At 39.8% G+C, this 19509-nt stretch overlaps 1 protein-coding gene across 6 annotated transcripts in view; it reads right to left on the bottom strand.

Annotated features, from left to right (window-relative positions):
- The window catches only part of actn4 (actinin, alpha 4), a 99701-nt gene extending 81401 nt beyond the window's left edge, over positions 1-18300 (bottom strand). For 3 of the 6 annotated variants that reach the window (XM_059330829.1, XM_059330827.1, XM_059330825.1), the window contains exon 1: positions 17908-18300. In XM_059330829.1, the coding sequence (XP_059186812.1) occupies positions 17908-18033 (126 nt within the window). In that variant the 5' untranslated portion in view covers positions 18034-18300. The remainder of the gene's footprint in view (positions 1-17907) is intronic. The other 3 variants (XM_059330828.1, XM_059330826.1, XM_059330824.1) reach the window with 1 other exon arrangement.
- Positions 18301-19509: the final 1209 nt, after the last annotated feature.

The raw sequence follows: 19509 nt of genomic DNA, 5'->3' as shown, positions 1-19509 counted from the left end.
AGCAGGGCCAACAGAGGAGTCTTTGTTGCGCCGGAGAACGGTAGCTAAATAATCCCCTGCAGGCTAGCTTTGATTGGATCAGACAGGATAGTAGGCTCGTGGCCCATGGCAGCCAGGGCAGAGGACTTCCCTGACCCATATTCAGACCTGCAGCAGAGCGGGGACCTGGAAGACTTTCTGTTACGGAAATGTCAACTGTGACATTTAAATCAGGGCTGCAGAAAAGCAGTATTTTCATTATCCATTAATCTGCAGATTAGTTCTCCAATTATGGACTAATCAGTCTAGAAAATAGTGAAAATGTTTTGTGAGTCAAAATCTAAAGATTTTCACTTTAATATGATATAAAAACAGAGAAAGGCAGGAAGAGGTTATGTTTTAGAGGATGAAAACAGCAAGTTCTGCATTAAAAATGACTCTTTTACAATTTAACAATCAATAATTTTAAATAAATAGTTGCCGTTTATTTTTTTGCAGCTCTATCTTAAAGACAAAAACAGCTCAAAGACTTTAAGAGTGCAAAAAGAGATCTACAAGCGTAGAGTACACACAAGCATCTCTACTTCTTTTTTGGTATATTTTTTGTTGTATTTCTGCTATTTCCACTGTGGTTTTCTTCCTGCAATGACTGAAAATGTGCATAAAGATAACTGTGTGAAAAGCATTATTCACAAGAGTTTGAATGTGGCAGCTCAGACAGATGACTCCCTGTTCTGTAGGTATATTCAGTGTACAGTAGGGCCGGTCTGCAGGCATTCCCTACTGTCTTGGCCCACCATCTGGTCCATGCAGGCAGTGGGGGGGTGACACACAGCGATCTGTCTGTCTCTGGCCTGACTCACAGGGCTCGCCTGACTGTTTGCGTGTGGTGATTTTTTTTTTTTTTTTTTTTTTAAACAGCATCGGGGTAGAAAACCACAGAAACCACAGAGCCTTCCTTCCTCTTTCTATCCCCGATTACGACTCCAAGAGGAGACCAACACAATGCTGCAGTCACTCATCCTCTTCTTCTCTGGAGGTGAGATTTATTCTAAACTGCCATTTATCAAAAATAAATCTGTTCTTTCTCTATCCTGGGTGCTGAAAGTCTTAGGAAACTACATATCTGTCCATGCTACAGATTCTTACATCAGTACTGTCTGCAAACACACAACCATTTTCAAAGAAACAAGGGAGGAGAAAAAAAATCCTCCTGCATCTATTCTCATTTCAGACCCTGAGGCCAGCAGCAGCAGCAGCAGCAGACAGTGAACGTGCAGTAAGTGCTTATCATGCATCTGTCTCCATCTCTTTATGGGAGACTAAATGTCTCACTCTTGCAAGCTGCATGAACCCTTCCCCCTAAAAAAACATGTTTGTTCGTCTGTCTTAATTTATTTTATTCTGCACAATCTGAAAAAATATGTAATTACTATATTTTAGACTGCAGTTGCGATTTGATTCACGGTAACGAAGGGAACACAATTTCCAACTGCACCTTACATATTGATAAGGTGCAATACCTCAGATATCTCACTGCTTTGATAGGTTACACCTAGGGCTGGGCGATATGGACCAAAAGTCATATCCCGATATATTTAGGCTGAATATCGATATACGATATATATCCTGATACGCAAAGTGCAAGCAAATGTTCAGACAAAGTCAAAGTCAAATATGACATGTCACAAGTAGTTTTATTGAAACCGTTTATTTAAGTGAACATAAATACTGTATAACAGGAGTACCTTTTTCTTTTTTTTTTTTTTACAATTAAAGCTCCATTAAGTGCACGTTTAAATAAAAAAAATATCTTAAATAAAAGCCACAGCTTGCCTGGAGCAAGGATCACAGTGCAAATTTGAACTATATCGATATCTGCGATATGACCTAATTCCATATCACATTTAAAGATATATCGGTATATCGGTATATCTTTTATATCGATATATCGCCCGGCCCCAGTTACACCCAATTCTGATTAAATATTTGTGAAGGTTGTGTTTGTGTGTTTTCACTTTTATTAACACTGCAAGATAGGGCATTTATGATGCATTCAGGTGCTGTGGGAATAATCTGAAAAAATTTGTTCCAGACACATGACATTCACATGAACGCCCCCTCAATTCAGAACATGCACTGCACCATTTGATGTGTGTGAGAGATGCTACTTAATTTCTTTGTACTTGATGATAATAAAGGAATTGAGGGCCAACATTTCAAATATGCCAATAAACAATTGAAATCTTAAAATTAAATGTACAAGCTCAAAACACCTCTTTGTCTCTTTGTGTTGTAAAACTCTAAAAACAGAAAAAAAGAGCTTGAGGCCTTTAGTCTCTCAGGGATCCCCTCTGAAACATATATATAAAATAGAAAAATAAAAAGATTGAAGTTTTGAGCAGGCCCCAGGCTGCTCCTGGAGATGCCCGACCAGAAATATTGTATATATCACAATATAGAAATAGTTGCATCACAACCAAACGTACAGCAAAACCCTTAAAATAGCAACACGCACGCACACGCGCACGCACATGCGCACACACACACACACACAAAGTGATCCTCTTTAGTCTGAACCTGTTGCCTTAACGACTCTGGCAAAGACTGAAAGGCTGATAGAGAAATGAAGGGGAGGGAATAACTGTGAAGAGTCAGAGAGAGGAAGAGTGTTGCGTGGGATTATGTGGTGAGCAGATAAACGAGAGCAGAGGAACCTGAAGGCCAGGCGCCATCAGTAAATATTTAATGCTGCTGTTACAGCACACGCCACTGATACCCCTCGGAAATGTTCCTGTTCCAGGTGTACCAACCCCCAGAGAACGCTTACAAGCCCAGTTTTTAAACAACCTAATAACCAGGCTCATTTACTAAATAATATTTTAATGACTGATGTTTATCAGGCTTTTAAGATGCAGTTTCAAATATTCCAGAAGCTGCAAAAAAAATCCTGCAACAGAAAGAGAAGCATTTTATGTGTCAAGCTCAATTTAAAAAAAATAACACTTCCTTTTCATTACATTGTGTTTATATATTTTATGGAAAGCAGCTACAGTGTGTGTGTGTGTGTGTGTGTGTGTGTGTGTGTGTGTGTGGCCTTCACCTCTTTGCTCCAGTTTGAAAGCTGTTAAATAATAAAACAGGAGCTTGCGGAGGAAATCAGAGACAGCCACAGAGGAAACAAACACACACACTTAGTTTGAATGATGGTGTATTTGCAGCTAAAACTCCCGTACATACTTTTGCCTCCAAATCTGTTTAAATTTAGGAAAATGTATTTAACAGTAAATTGTTGCAACAGGAAATTCCGTTTGTTGCCTTCAACCTGGTTAGACAACTCTTAAAACTAGTGTTCATACAAAACCTTATTTATAAACATAAAAAGCTGACCACTGAGTCAAACATCATGATTTGAAAGAAAGAATTTTACATTTATCTACAATGCACAGATGCAGCTGAAGGTGGACACCAGGACTGGAACTTTTCCCGCCATAATCAAGTTTGAACCAATTCAAAGTAAAGGAGAACTTATTACGTACTAATTTGATTGAGCAGAAATCGTTTTATTCATAATAGTGGACATAGCTTGTGTGGTGGATTTTGTGTGTAGATGTTATGTTTTTTAACTATATCGATATATCCGATATGGTCAAAATCCACATTTACAAATATATCGATACATCTTTTATATCGATATATCGCCCAGCCCTACGAACACCCCCTCCAGATGTCTGCGTGCATGTGTGTGTAAGCATGTAGCCTTCCTGTCAGAGCTCGCTCTTGGTTACCAGACTAGCGCGGCCTGTTTGTGGTTCCCTCTCTCACACACACACACACACACACACACACACACACACACACACACACACACACACACACACACACACACACACACACACACACACACACACACACACACACACACACACACACACACACACACACACACACACACACACACACACACACACACACACACACACACACACACACACACACACACACACTCCCCAGAGGGAGAATAACCTGTCTAGGTGTGGCACATAGCCATCCAGCTTTATTCTACAGAACAACAATGTTATTTCAACAATATGGATTGTGACCTGCCTCAGGACGCTCTGAAGAGCCGGCCAAAGACGAGCATGATCTCTTTACTATTCAACATTTTTATCAAACTAAAAGTAGAGCTTTCAGTTTCCTATTTAAACTCAGCTGAACCTCTGAAGACTTTCTGTTCCTTCTTTTACTGTTCATAAGGACATTACATTTATTTGCTGCCATTAAATCACATCATTAAAGGCGGGAAATACTTTGCAAGTCACATAAAACACATCATTTTAATTTCTCATGGGACATTAGAGCCTCTGTTGGGGTTTCTAGGGCACTAACTGTAAAAGAAAAATGTTGAAAAAAAGTATTTTAATTCATGATAAAATTGCAAAATAAAGCAGCAGCTGCATGCATCATGTCACGTGCCGACACGCATCACTCCCCACCTTTCTCCTCCTCTCCCAGATATGTGTCGGATCTGGAAATAATCTGGTATGTAATCTGAGGGTGGTCGCTCCCACTCTGACAGATGTTGCTGCACAGAGACGTCGGCCTCCAGAGGACGAGCAGATTGAGGACAACCTCAGACAGCGAACACACACACACACTGTGACATCACAAGCTTTGTTCCACACGCAAATATAGACCATTTAAACCTTTAGACTAGATGTCCAGAATCTTATATCCAGAAATAGATCATAATACTAGTTATTTATAGTCTATATGAAGTGCTAAAGCCCATTTTTGTTCTGTGTGAATTAAATCAGGGCTCCACAGTGACCTTTGTCAATTATTTAGACAAAGTGGCAATTGTGGCAACAACTTTTTAACAGAGAAAAAAGAGACAGAGCAAAACGTGCACCCCAAAATAAAAAGTATTTAAATATATGTTGCATTAGTGACCTTCAAGTTGAACTGAATTGATACGATTTCTTATTAAAAAAAAAAAGAAATCAGGATTTTGAGTATGTATGCGCTTGTTTTTGTAATGTTTGTTATTCTTTTCTCATATAAATATATCTATTTCAGAAAAAGATTGGCGCATTTTGTTTCCTAGGCTATTTTTATTTAAAAAAATTGTATTTAAAATGTGCACTTTATGGAGCTTTGATTTAAAAAGGTACTCCTGTTGCTATACAGTATTCATATTCACTTAAATAAACAGTTTCAATAAAACAACTTGTGACATGTCATATTTAGCTTTGACTGAACATTTGCTCTCACTCTGCAATAAAAATATCAGGATATATATCGTATATCGATATTCGGCCTAAATATATCGGGAAATTACTTTTTGTCCATATCGCCCAGCCCTATTTCAAACTAAACTCTACAAGTCTTTACAGTAACAAAACAACACCAATTATAAAAAGAATAGATCTTATCACACACTAACACCACATACACCGTAAATAAAGTGTGCTAAAGGTGTAGGCGATGCACATCTATAGGCTGCAGGGTATGAAACCTTGCTTAGTTCAGCTTCAGGTAGAAATAGCAACCGTGAGAACAGGGCTTAGCTTCTATTCTTCTGATCAAAATTTTATTGAATCTGAACTCTCTCGCTCTCTCTCAGGTGCGGCATGACAGCAGAGCTCTGAAGTGGTGTTACCAAAAATACAGCAGGCTGCAGAGCGCTGTGGTTCAGAACAGAGAGGCTGCAGCCTCATAGATGCATCTCTGAACGCTCAATGCACTCTGCAGCCACGTAGACAGGAGCCCAGAGATGCAGAGACACTCAGAGAGACAGGTCACAGTGTCACACGGCGACAACAATACATTCGCTTTTAATATATCTCATATTATTATCCCAAGTTAGAAAATAATGACTGAAACTATCAAAAATATCAAGAGTTGTTTTCAATTTTGCCACTTGCTGCAAAGATAACCTGCAGTCTTCTATTGTGGACACTGCAGCGGTGAAAATGGTCTTTATTTTTTTTAGCATTGTGAGTGCAGCCCAATTATTCAAACAGTGGGGGTGTGATGTTACTCTAAGCCTTCTATTTAAACTGTACCAAAGCGTTTGTTTTAGAGGAAGTTGCTAAAAAGCAAAGCTGAACTGCAGCTTTTTTAATATTCTATTGTTTAATATGTTCCTCAGTTTATTTCCCTGTAGGATAAACGGACTGGTTGACACACAATAACTTTAGGAAATATCTCACACACACACACACACACCTGTGCAGGAGGTATGTAGCTCTGCAGTCAACCTGCAAGAAAAGCGATAATATAATGGTGCCCCCACCCTTCAACCACACCTAAGCACACATCCTTTTCTTCTGCTGCTCTCCTACAAACAACACCAGCTCCTCACAAACAGAGTCTGCACCAGAACACACACACATAGTGGAAGTAGGGCTGGGCGATATAACCCGATATAATTAGGCTGAATATCGATATGTGATATATATCCCGAAAAAGTGAGAGCAAATGTTCAGTCAAAGTCAAAGTCAAATATGACATGTCACAAGTAATTTTATTGGAACAGTTATTTAAGTGAACATAAATACTGTATAACAGGAGTACTTTTTTTTCTCAAATCAAAGCTCAATAAAGTGCACATTTAAATAAAAAATATATCTTAAATAAAAATAGCCTATGAAATAAAATAGGCCAACCTTTTTCCTGAAATATACATATTAATATGAGAAAATAATAACAAACATTACAAAAGAACTGAATATGACAAACCCTATTAAGGGCTGCATTTATGTATAAAGAAAGGGGGGAAAAATGAACTATATCGATATATGCAATATGGTCTAATTCCATATCACATTTTAAAACATATCGATATATCTTTTATATCGATATATCGCCCAGCCCTAACTGGAAGTAGAAACCTCTGACACAAAGTTAAAATCACCACTATAAAAACACAAAAGTGACGTCTTTAAAGTGTTTATTTCTGTCCAAAACACAAAGATATTCAGTCTACAGTGACGTGTGCCATGTCTGAGAAGCTGAAGCCAGCAAATGTGTGGATAATCTTCTCATTAATCGACTGATTGATTCAGCACGCAGCAGCACGCTGTGTCTTCAGTGTTCAGTGTGAAATTATGCAAATCAGGCCGAGTATTTTCAAACTAAAGCCATGAGATCAGCAGAAATACCAGACGATGAAACTGTTATTTTACACAAAAACATCAAAGGGCTTACTTGCATATTCTTACAGATAATTTTCCATTATTTGTTGAATGTAAAAAATAAGTGAAAAAACAATACGCCATATGGTGTCCTTAAATGGTTTTGTACAACCAACTGTCCAAAACACAAAGATATTCAGTGACAAGATAAAACTGCAGCAGTGCTTCACTTGTGAGGGGCTGAAACCAGCTAATATTTCACATTTTTATATGATGAATTCATTCATAATGGAGGGAATGATCCTGTTGCATCATAATTTTCACTGAAAAGGGGGTAAAATGATCATGAGGTGAGTTTGTGTGAGGATCTAACAAGTACAAGTACAAGTAGTAAACAAGTTCTTTTCCCTGAGCCAGTATTTGTAGGTTGCTGCAGCACACCACTTCATTCAGATTGGTGTTTAACATACGGCTGGGCGATATATCGATATCTTTTTAAATGTGATATGGAATTAGACCATATCGCCTATATCAATATAGTTCAATTTTTTTCCCTTTCTTTATATATAAATGCTGCCCTTACTAGGGTTTGTCATATTTGGTTCTTTTGTAATGTTCAATATTCTTTTTCTCATATAGATATATTTACTTCAGAAAAAGACTGGCCTATTTTATTCCATAGGTTATTTTTATACAAGATTTGTTTTGATTTAAATGTGCACTTTATGGAGCTTTGATTTTATTTTTATTTTTTTTAAAAGGTACTCCTGTTGTTATACAGTATTTATGTTCACTTAAATAAATGGTTTCAATAAAACTACTTGTGACAGGTCACATTTGGCTTTGACTGAACATATGCTCTCACTTTGCGATAAAAATATCAGGATATATATCATATATCTATATTCAGCCTAAATATATCGGGATATGACTTTTGGTCCATATTGCCCAGCCCTAAAATAAATCAATCACTTAAAAACATTATTGTATATTCCTTACAATCTTTGTGGAGGATTCACTTGGAGGCTGTAAGGAGAAGGGGGGCAAAGCCTCCAGCTAAAACCATCAACATGCACACTGGCAGCCAACCAAAAGGAAATTCTTCGTCCCTATTGTTGCCAATTTCAATTCATCAGAGGGAAATGCCATTTACTAATCCTCATAACTATGCACAATAGCTAAGAAGTGCGCTTGTGAACACCGCTACAATTAGCGAGCAGGCTAAGGTTATGTCAGCTGTAAACTGAATTCATGGCGTCTATGACATTGGGATGCACCCGAGTCCCCCGAAACACAACGCCTTCCTCGCACACAAAGAGTGGGAGAGAAACAGACCGTAAAGAAATCTCTTTGAAAGAGAAACACATTAGGCTCCAGCACCTCGACACACAGCCGACCAATGTCAATAGCAGCCGCAGGCTCCCAGTCTCTCCTCTGATTGGACTGGAGCTTGAAGTTTGGCGTGCTGGACTCTGGTTTGCACTTTGAACTCGCCTGGACACAAAGCAAATGCTTCAAAAGTGCAATCAATCACAGGCTGGTGGTGTCTGAAAAACATTTCTGCAAACAAATATTTGGAGCAGCGATTGGCGCCACGACTTCCGCCACATCACAACCGGCTGGAAACTCTCACTTCCCCCCCTGCGAGCACCCGCTGCCCTGGAGGAGGATTCTCCCACAGACCACATCTGCAATCCTACAAAACCCCAACCCTTTTTTTCCCCCTGTCGGGCAAAAAACAGGACACCCCGCCCCCCCTTTAGTAAAAAAAAGCCCCCTCCCACTGGCCTAGCCGGCTATAATGGGCCACCAAAGGAATGTTTCCCCCTGCATGCTCTCACTGCCGCCAAACAGAGAGAGAGACAGAGGGGTTACATTCCTCTCTGCTCGGTCCTCTCGCTGGCTGCCTGCTGCACTGACTGCTTCGTTGTTTAGGTCCACAAGCTGATTCTGGATCACAGTCAGCTGAGGCGGAGGGCTTTCCCACAGCTGACCCAGAATCAGCTGGCAGCGAGGGAATGACCAAAGGCTGCACTTCCATTATCTCACATCCCAAAATGTCTACAGACGAAAATGGACTTCTCTCCGTGTGCTGCGAGAAGAGCCGACATGCGGCCGTGTCTCCCCACGCAGAGGGCTCGGGAAATACAAGTGGATTGTCACAAATGATTATTTTCATTATCAGTTAAAGTGCTTTGCAATTACTTGATTGTTTACTCCGTAAAAATGTCAGAAAATCGTTCCCATCACCAGTTTCCAGATCTCATTTCTCATCTTGAAACTGCCAAACAGTCCAAATCCAAACATAAACAGTTTACAAAGTCTCCCATTTAAGAAGCTGCAGAAGCTCAACAAATAAAGTCAATGATGTAATCAGTTGTTGAAAATAGTCACCTAAGTAGCAACTCATTAAAACCATTAAAAGGCACAAAATGTTCCTCCTGCAGTTTTATCCTTATAAAATGTCTAAAAATACATTTGGATCACGACAATTAGTATCTATCAGTATCAGCATACAGTACAGGCCAAAAGTTTGGACACACCTTCTCATTCAATGCGTTTCCTTTATTTTCATGACTATTGACATTGTAAATTCATCAAAACTATTAATGAACACGTGTGGAATTATGTACTTAACAAACAAGTGTGAAATCACTGAAAACATGTCTTATATTCTAGTAAGCAAAGGGTGGCTACTTTAAGGAATCTCAAATACAAGACATGTTTTCAGTTATTTCACACTTTTTTTGTTAAGTACATAATTCCATATGTGTTCATTCATAGTTTTGATGCCTTCAGTGAGAATCTACAATGTAAATAGTCATGAAAATAAAGAAAAACGCATTGAATGAGAAGGTGTGTCCAAACTTTTGGCCTGTACTGTATATAGTGTCTGATATGTAAAACAGTTTTTACAGAATATATCCTGCAGAAGAGAGAGCTTTGTGTTATTTGGAAAGGGTGTTAGCTGTCGAAAATCCCATATCAGAAGCACTCTAAATCAGAATCATCACAACAATCTAATTCCAGGTGTTTGAGCTTCATATGTGACACATGGAACAAAAGCTGATCCTGCTCAAACTGATGCACATTCAGAGGCTGCAGCAGATCATGTGTGATGAGGATTAAACCTGCAGGTCACCTGAGGCAGAAAACACAACTAACTACATCACAGATAAACACTGGGCTGCTATCTGCTCCTCCACCCTGAATAAAAACAGCTGGGATTGGTCTTGTATCTGCCACACCCCGTCAGGTCTGTCCTGCTGCACTCAATCAGCCAATCACACTCACAAAAACACAGACGACCAATTAAAGCGTCTGCTCCTTTAACTCTCTACAAACAGAGCATTGTCTATTGTTATTCAGCTAGCAGCTTTTGGGTCCACCATTTTCAGCTCCAGTCTTGCTGCTTTGGAACAGGAAGGAGAAGAAAAAAAAGCAGCCTGGCAGCTTTTCCTGCAGTCAGATCTTCGCCAGCGTAGTGATGACGGCAGGATGCATTGTTTGGTCCTGACAAAATGTCAGTCACAGCTCGTCCTGAGCCAACCCGCGCCATCTGAACCGGCTCCGCCTGCCTGCCAGCCCGTCACACTGAAGGCATGTGAAAGTGGGCGGCAAAAGAACAAACTAACATTGTGTCCAGCTGCCCACCTTGGCAGTAATGGAAAAACAAATCAGTGTGCGCGTTGTGTTGCACGTCTGGGTGCTGGTGGGGTGTGTCAGGGAGGCTGGCTGCAAACGCATTCATGCTCCAGGACGCAACTGCATCAGCAGAGCTGGAATAATCACACAGTGGGCAAGAAAAAGAAAAAATCATTTCTTGTGTGACAGAAACAAATGTCTGTGTTTTTAAAGGGCAGGTTGATTTTTTCCCCCCTCATCCTGTAGTGTTCCTTATGTATTCAAATTTGTTTTAGCATCAAAATGCTACTTTCCCTGAGGCCCTTCTATAAACTTTTTCCCGCTTGACCTGACGTATGTTTCTGGATGATGACTAGGGCTGGGCGATATATCGATATAAAAGATGTATCGCTATATTTTTAAATGTGATATGGAATTAGACCATATCGCATACATCGATATAGTTTAAAAAAGTGTCTGTGGTTTGTCATATTTAGTTCTTTTGCAATGTCCGTCATTCTTTTCTCATACATACGTATGTTTCTGGATGATGACTAGGGCTGGGCGATATATCGATATAAAAGATGTATCGCTATATTTTTAAATGTGATATGGAATTAGACCATATCGCATATATCGATATAGTTTAAAAAAGTGTCTGTGGTTTGTCATATTTAGTTCTTTTGCAATGTCCGTTATTCTTTTCTCATAAATATATGAAACTCCATTGACCAAAAGAGCTATTTTACCTTTAAAAGGAGTGGCTAGTTGATCCGTTATTGTGCAACTTTCAGGTCAGAACCCAGCTAACACAGCTAACACTGACTCAGCTTCTACTAGCGTTTACAGGCTAAGTGGGCGTTTCCATGTCCAAACCCGGGAAAGAGTTGGCCTTTAAAGAAAAAATAAGCTTAATTTAGCACAAGGGTGTGCTGCTCTATGGGCCATCTAACAGGTCATGTAAGAGAAAGTTATACCAAAGTCTAAACTGCTATCTTCCCACTAGTTCCAGCTGTTAACGCTAAAGTAAAGTAGTCAGCAGTGAGTCCGTACTGCCATCCAGCTCCAAATCACATCTGTGCACACAGGCTGACAGTGTAGGAAAATGAGACGTGATAAAAATCAGAGTCCTTGACCACAAATGATTCCTGCCAGCTGATTTATGAGAGGAAATGTTCCACGATCAGTGCTACACACTCCTGACATGGAGAACAAACATTTAGTGTTCTGACGTGATTCAGGAGTTAATTTCTCGTCTGTTTTTGGCAGCCAAATTGTTTTTGGTAACAAAACTCTACTCTGTTCTGTTTTCCATGCCTACCTTTGGCATTCACTTAGTTTAAATCATCTAAAGTTGTATCTTTTATGAATCAACTGAACACTAAGGCATCACAGGGGAACGGTGGGAAAAGTGCTAATTAATCTGATTTTTACAAGTGTATCACCTTGACAAATAAGAACACTCACTCAGCATTGATCCTGACTGCTCCAGGCACTTTGGCTTGTGTACTTTACTGCTTTCCTTGTTAGCTCATCCGCCCACCTCGCTGTACTTTCGCCCTGCCTCCTGACATGAGAAAATATGTGCAGCCTAACTGTCACTGAGGAGCTGGATTTGCATGTAGCGCCAGCCAAACTGTCGAGAGTTACAATAAAAAAACCTGTGGTGGCGTCACTGCATACTTTGACATGTTTGAGCCTGTGGTGGATCCAAAGGCAGTGAGAAAGACTTAATAACATGTTTGTCGGGCTAGAAACTTCGCCTGCTACAAACTGCAGTTAACTGGACTCAGCTGGGCTCAGTCTAGGTACTCTGGGGTGTTGAGAAATGTTCCTCCGTGTACAAAATGGACAACTGGAAACACGCTGCAAGGACAAACCTCTGCTTCTGCCAAAGACACACAGACTCACAGTGTTCAGCCCTGAAACATACACATCACAAGAGACTCCCAAACAAGTTCTTCTTCAGCTGAGTGAATCTCTGCAGGACTGATATATTGGTATCTATCAGTGTGTTTTCCAATATGGCCACTACTACTTTTTACAGAACATATGACGGATGGGTTTATTTGAAAATGGTGTCATATAACTTATTTTTATACATTTTTCATTTTTATTTAAATGTTCAGCAATTGACTGATACATATAAAGTTCATTTAGTCATGTCTTTTTTTGAAATATTTTTTCAGTGTTAAAAATTGTGATTATGTGTAGGGCTGGGCGATATATCGATATAAAATATAATTCGATATATTTTTAAATGTGATGTGGAATTAGACCATATCGCATATATCGATGTAGTTTAAAAAAATATTTCTTTATATATAAATGCTGCCCTTACTAGGGGTTTGTCATATTTAGTTCTTTTGTAATTTGCATTATTTTTTTCTCATATGAATATATTCATTTCAGAAAAAGATTGGCCTATTTTATTTCATAGGCTATTTTTATTTAAGATATTTTTTTTTTTAAATGTGCACTTTATGGAGCTTTGATTTAAAAAAAAAAAAAAGGTACTCCTGTTGTTATACAGTTTTTATGTTCACTTAAATAAACGTTTCAATAAAACTTCTTGACATGTCATATTTGGCTTTGACTGAACATTTTCTCTCACTTTGCAATAAAAAATATCAGGACATATACTGTATATCAATATTCAGCCTAAATATACCAGGATATGACTTTTGGTCCATATCGCCCAGCCCTAATTATGTGTGATTATTTATTCCTCCCAAGACCATAATACTGAACTAATGTCTCATAATAATGAATAGTTTCGTAGTTAGTAGTAGTTTCTGTAAAGAGGAGACCAAAGGTCGGAGGTCAAGGGATATGGCTGTGTCATTTTTTCCTCTAACTACAATTTAGCCTAACTTCCTCTTCCTGGTATTACAACATGGATTGTTTTGCTCTCCATCTTCATATCATACAAGTATGTTTGAAACTCAGCCCGTTAGCCCATCTTTAACTTTTACTGAAAAGTTAAAGGCAGATGAGGTTTGTACATGTAGATTGTATTTTTTGAAACAACCAGGTAAAGTTGTGTGTCGTCGTGGCTCCATTAGATGACGTCTAAACTGGAATTCTGAGGCCGACTGTCACATGTCTAGTTGTCTCCTCACTCAGGCGTTCCCGTCTCTCTACTGTAGACGCCAAATAAAACCAGGAATGCTCAAAAAATCCCAAGCATTTCTGTCTTTTCCCCCTCTTGTATTACTCTACATTGTAAATGTGTGAAAGTCAGCATGGTGGAAAACTGTGCTCCTGGGTCTGACCTTCTCGCCCCTCACACACTGTCAGGACAAACCCATTCCCACACTCATTATATCCTCTTCTCTCTGGATATTCCTGCGGGAGGCATTTGCTCACATTTGTGCAATAACTGGCACAGTGAGCGTGAATACACCGCAGGAATTTGCCCTTGGTCCCCCCCCTCCACCTCACCAGGGCCAGCTCAACCCGAGCCTGGCAGGGGGACACGTCCCCAACCCGCATTAGTCCCAATCAAACACTAACCACCTATCAGCCTCCAGTGATGGGTGCACATTCAGGAATGGACCTCAGCCCAGGTTTGCACAACAAGCCTCCCTCTGTTAATGATTGGCAAGTTAGATTTTCCATCTGAAGAAACTTTGACCTGTCTGATCTCTACACAAACATGCAGAGAGTCCTCGTAGCCAACAGCTAAAGGACCGGACCCACCAGGTTTGATGCTAATCAGCTGCAGGAATGTCTGATGTTGACGGCTAAAATGCTGAGTGGCTTAATAAAAATGCACGATTCAATGCTCGGCATGCTGTCACACCACTAGAAAGTATGCCAGTCATCTGGCTAGTAAGTGAATAAGATAGGGTGCGTAGCCTGGTTAGCACTACACACATAAAACACACCCACTCAATCATTCCACACTGTGAAGCAATGCTGCTTCACATTATCCTTCAGTAGACTGCTTCACCACTCCCTTATGAGAGTTAAGACCTATATGATGTGTCTGAATAGTAAAAAGTGACAAACTTTATCATCAGGGTAGCATGTGCATTCTCCATCTCCATTTTACAAAATGTGAAAAGCCTCGAATATGTCTGAGACATTCGGCACAGCACAAGGTCAAATTTCCCTAGTGAATATTAGTAGTATAGTTGTCCTGAATACAATTTTTTTGACTCGGCAGCTTTAACCAACAGTGAAAATCTGAATCTTGGGTCTGGGATTGCTCAGCATGACTCTGGAGTGACTCTGCTTCTCCATTCTGGGCTGGATGTGGACAGCATAACACTGCTGTACGTCTCTTTCTGTTTTAATAAAGGAATTATCTTCAAAGGTTATTTCAGAGTGCTGTTGTTCTTGGTGGTGCAGCACCAAAGACTGTGTTGGGCACCACCAAAGACAAATGAAAGTCAAATCAAAGTGGAGCGCATCAAAACTAAAAGACCTTTCCAGATCTCATGCTTGTAGTCTGTTTCCAGTGGACTTCTTTAGCAAGTTTTGTCTTCAAGCTTCTTGGTAGGGCTGGGCGATATATCAATATAAAAGATATATTGGTATATTTCTAAATGTGATATGGAATTAGACCATATCGCAATTATCGATATAGTTCAAATTTGCACTGTGATCCTTGCTCCAGGCTAGCTGTGGCTTTTTGTTAAAAAGGTACTCCTGTTGTTAAACAGTATTTATGTTCACTTTAACAAATGGTTTCAATAAAACTAATGAGACATGTCACATTTGGATTGGACTTTGACTGAAAATTTGGGCTCACTTGCGCTATCGTATATATATATCGATATTCAGCCTTAATATATCAGGATATGACTTTTGGTCCATGTCGCCCAGCCCTACTTCTTGAGTGTTGCTTACTTATTATCTGCTTTAGATTTTTCCAAACTTTTGTACATAGATACAGTAATAATAATGATCCAAAGTGGTATGAACTACAATATTTTTAATTTAAAAAATATAACATTTACTTTGGGGAGGACCCTCAAATGCCCCACAAAATATGTGCACATATGTACACAAACTTAGGCGGGAAATATTACATTTCTACATTTTGACAGTACAATCAAAAACTATAAATATAAGACAAGAATGCATCTCGCTGACTGCTTTTATTAATAGCCTACATTTAGAAAAATAAATAAATAGCTCAATCCCAAAACTGAAAACTGAATATCTAACCAACAAACGAATATCAAAACAGTTGAAAATTCGGCCTAATTGGCCAATGGCTCTCATTGCCATCTACGGATAAACTTGCCATGGTACTGTAAGGAACATTAGCACTGATCTGAGCTCAACTGCATGGATTCAGAACCAGGAGGAGGAAGAATAAGAGGATGAGGAGAGGTTGGATTGAGAGTTGATGAAACCGGGGGAGGCAGAGCGAAGAGGAGGAGGTGCTGCTCCTTTTAGGTACATAAAAAGCTACAACGGTGCATAAATGTTAATAGTTTCGGGGGATAAAGAGGAGAAGTTATTGGAATGATTGGTGTAGTTTTAGGACAAACAACAGGGAAATGCACCATATGGTACCAAGTGGCTTCATGTTATTTGTGTCTGAGCATTATGCAGAATATTACTGGAGCTAAAAAATCTGCAGCACAGCATGTGGGCGTTCAGTTCTGTGTGAGTGTGGATACAGAAACTTGTATGTCCCAGGGCTGTGGGAAGAGAGCAGCAGAATAGGTGCGATTGGCACATCACATGCAACAGAAATCTGCATGTAGAGCTGGTTAGCTCCAACACATTGCTGCAACACTTAGGCCAGGGATGGGCAACTTAAATGCTGGAGGGGGCCACAATTTTTCATGGACACCACCACAGAGCCACATATAGGACTGTGCACCATAGCTCTCCTTTAGCGATGACAGCTAGCTCTTAAAGTTATGTACTTACTTGATTCCTATGGTCTATGTCTAGTACCATTAGGTTGAATGCACTTATTGTAAGTCGCTTTGGACAAAAGCATCTGCTAAATGACATGTAATGTAATGTAATGTAATGCACTTAACCAGATATGATGAAACTGCAATTTTAAATATGTTTACAGTGCAGTAACTTAACATATTTCATGCTCAGATGCATGTATAAGTATAAGTATAAATAGGAATACAAAAGGTGTGAAGCAAATAAAAAATAACCACTTCCTGTGATTTCTTTTTTATCAGTGCAAGAACAGCAGACCAACATTAATTGCAAGAAGTCATTTCGTGCATTTTTACACCGTACTATTAAGATTTCATGCTCAAATGCATGTAGTTGTACTGAGGGCCACTTCAAGTGAGGGTGTGGGACGTATGCAGCCATGTACTTTTCTCTTCTCCTGACCTGTCAGACAGGCACAGGCTGTCATATGTGATTTAGAAATCAATGGTCGGTCAATGTTACATACTTAATTCATCTCTCAGTTATGTTTTGGATCAATTCCTGCAAATCCTAGAATATTCTTTGAGGAGTTGCAAACCTTGTGGGCAAAAATAAAACAAATTGAGGGTGAAAGGAAGAATCCTGTCATGAATGATGAGAGTGTAAAGCAGTTGAAGTGTGTATATCGGTCCTGAGCTGCACCGTATCGGTGAGCTCCTCCAGCAGCTCGAGTCGCCTCGCCTCAGTCAGTCAGTCTTATCGGCCTGCAAGCAGCCAGCCAAGCAGGCAGACAAGTGGGACAGGACGCCCTGATAAGGCACTAACCCCTTCACAAAATCACAGCTTCGGCTGCTATTTTAACTCCCAGATGTCTGCACAATCACAATTTGGTTTTTTTTTTTGGAACAATGTGGCGCCCTGTTTCCGCTCAGGGAAAAAGGAAAAAGTACCGGAGGATGGGAGGAAAAGCAGCTTTAGAAAAAGAGTGAAAGCTAATGTTAGAAACAGGCACAACTGTTCATTCACAGAGGGGAAGTAGAGGAGAAGAAATGATTGTTTGATGAGAGGAGGAATGGAGCAGCTTGACATTGAGGAGAGCCAGGCTGGGAGGAGAAAATGGTTGATAGAAAGTGGGGCAGCTGCGGGTTTGTGGAGCCAAAGCGAGGCCCTCACTCGGTCTCTGACCTCCACTCCACATCCCATCCCTCCCTGCCATTTTCTTTCTCCCCGCCGCCTCCTCCTCCTCTCAGCCCGGCTCGGCTCGGCTCGGCCCAGCTGGGCCCACACTTTGGCTCCTTACCTTCCTCTGCTGTTTCTCCCAGGCCGGGTCCAGCAGCAGGTCCCGGTCCCAGTCATTCTCTTGCTCCATGTAGGTCGGTGGCCCTCCGCCGGAGGATTGATTATTGGCAGCGTGATAATCTACCATGTCAGCAAAAGAAAACCTGAGTGCGCCACAGAGACTGTCAGCAGGGGGAAAAACGTACAAAATAAAAAATTAAACTGAAAAAAAGACACAACGGCCCAAATCAGAGAGGTGGGACGGGGAGGGATAGCGGCCCAGGAAAGAGTCCTTCTTCTCTCGCCGCTTTCAGTCGTGAGCGTGTTTTTTAATGTGATGAATATCCGGCGTGTGCAGTCAGAAAATCCCCGCTGCTGCTGTGAGAAGAAAAGCTTTCCCTCTAAACTGTGAGGCTGCTGGGAGGAACCGGCCGCTCCTACAGGCTGCAGCGGCGCGACAAGCTGGAGCACCGAGCGGCCGCGCTTCCGGTGGAACCTTTCACAGTAAAGCACGTGTGGAAAAGGCAGTTTTAGATAGATAGATAGATAGATAGATAGATAGATAGATAGATAGATAGATAGATAGATAGATAGATAGATAGATAGATAGATAGATCAATTTATAACGATGAACAATGGAACAATTCTAACCTTTCTTTTTTCAAACATATATGTATATATATATATATATATACATATATATATATATATGTATATATATATATATATATATATATATATATACATATATATATATATATATATATATATATATATATATATATACTGCACTTTCAAAATAAAAAAAGTGATTGTGCACAAAAATGAGAAATGCCATTGTCATACAAAAAAAACTGTTATTGTTGGCCAGTCTCATTATTTAAATCAAAGTATTTGTATCGTCCAAATATACTTAAATGAGATGTTTAAATTAGCTAAAATAAAGACTTTTTTAATGTGCTAATGTGCCCCTCTGTATAAACACTGGCCCCTCCTTGGCCCCCACAGTAAAATTGGTCTAGAATCGCCACTGGATGGATGGATGGATGGATGGACGGACGGACGGACGGACGGACGGATAGATAGATAGATAGATAGATAGATAGATAGATAGATAGATAGATAGATAGATAGATAGATAGATAGATAGATAGATATGATAAAATAATATATAATAATAATAATGCCAGTATCATAATACTAGTAGTATATCACAGTATGTAGTAATAATAGTAATGGCATTTTTTTTGGGCCGATTCTTGAAGCCAATATTGCCTTTTCTCCCTCCATTTACATGATGAAAATGACACAATGATAACAAATGTTACACAGGTCTCAATTTAAACAAAAAAAGAAATATTTATTAACAAAACAAACAACATATATTAACAGTTGGATATCAAACAATGTGTATGTGGTTCTAGGCCTGGAGGTGGTGGCGCCTCAGATGATCCACATATTTGATGAGTTTTTCTTTTTTCTGGTATCAGCAGCAGCTCACCAGAGAATGGCAGATGTTGCACCGAGCCTTGCCTGTTTTGTTTTGTCAGATATTAGAGGTGTTTGGGAGCATAATATAAACAGTGAGTTGTATCCTTTGAAGGTCAAAAGTAGACCTAGCAGC

Source organism: Centropristis striata, chromosome 4 (assembly GCF_030273125.1).
Source record: "Centropristis striata isolate RG_2023a ecotype Rhode Island chromosome 4, C.striata_1.0, whole genome shotgun sequence".
NCBI classification, from domain to species: domain Eukaryota; kingdom Metazoa; phylum Chordata; class Actinopteri; order Perciformes; family Serranidae; genus Centropristis; species Centropristis striata.
Note: the sequence above shows the minus strand (reverse complement) of the source record. Positions and strands in the feature narration are given on the sequence as shown.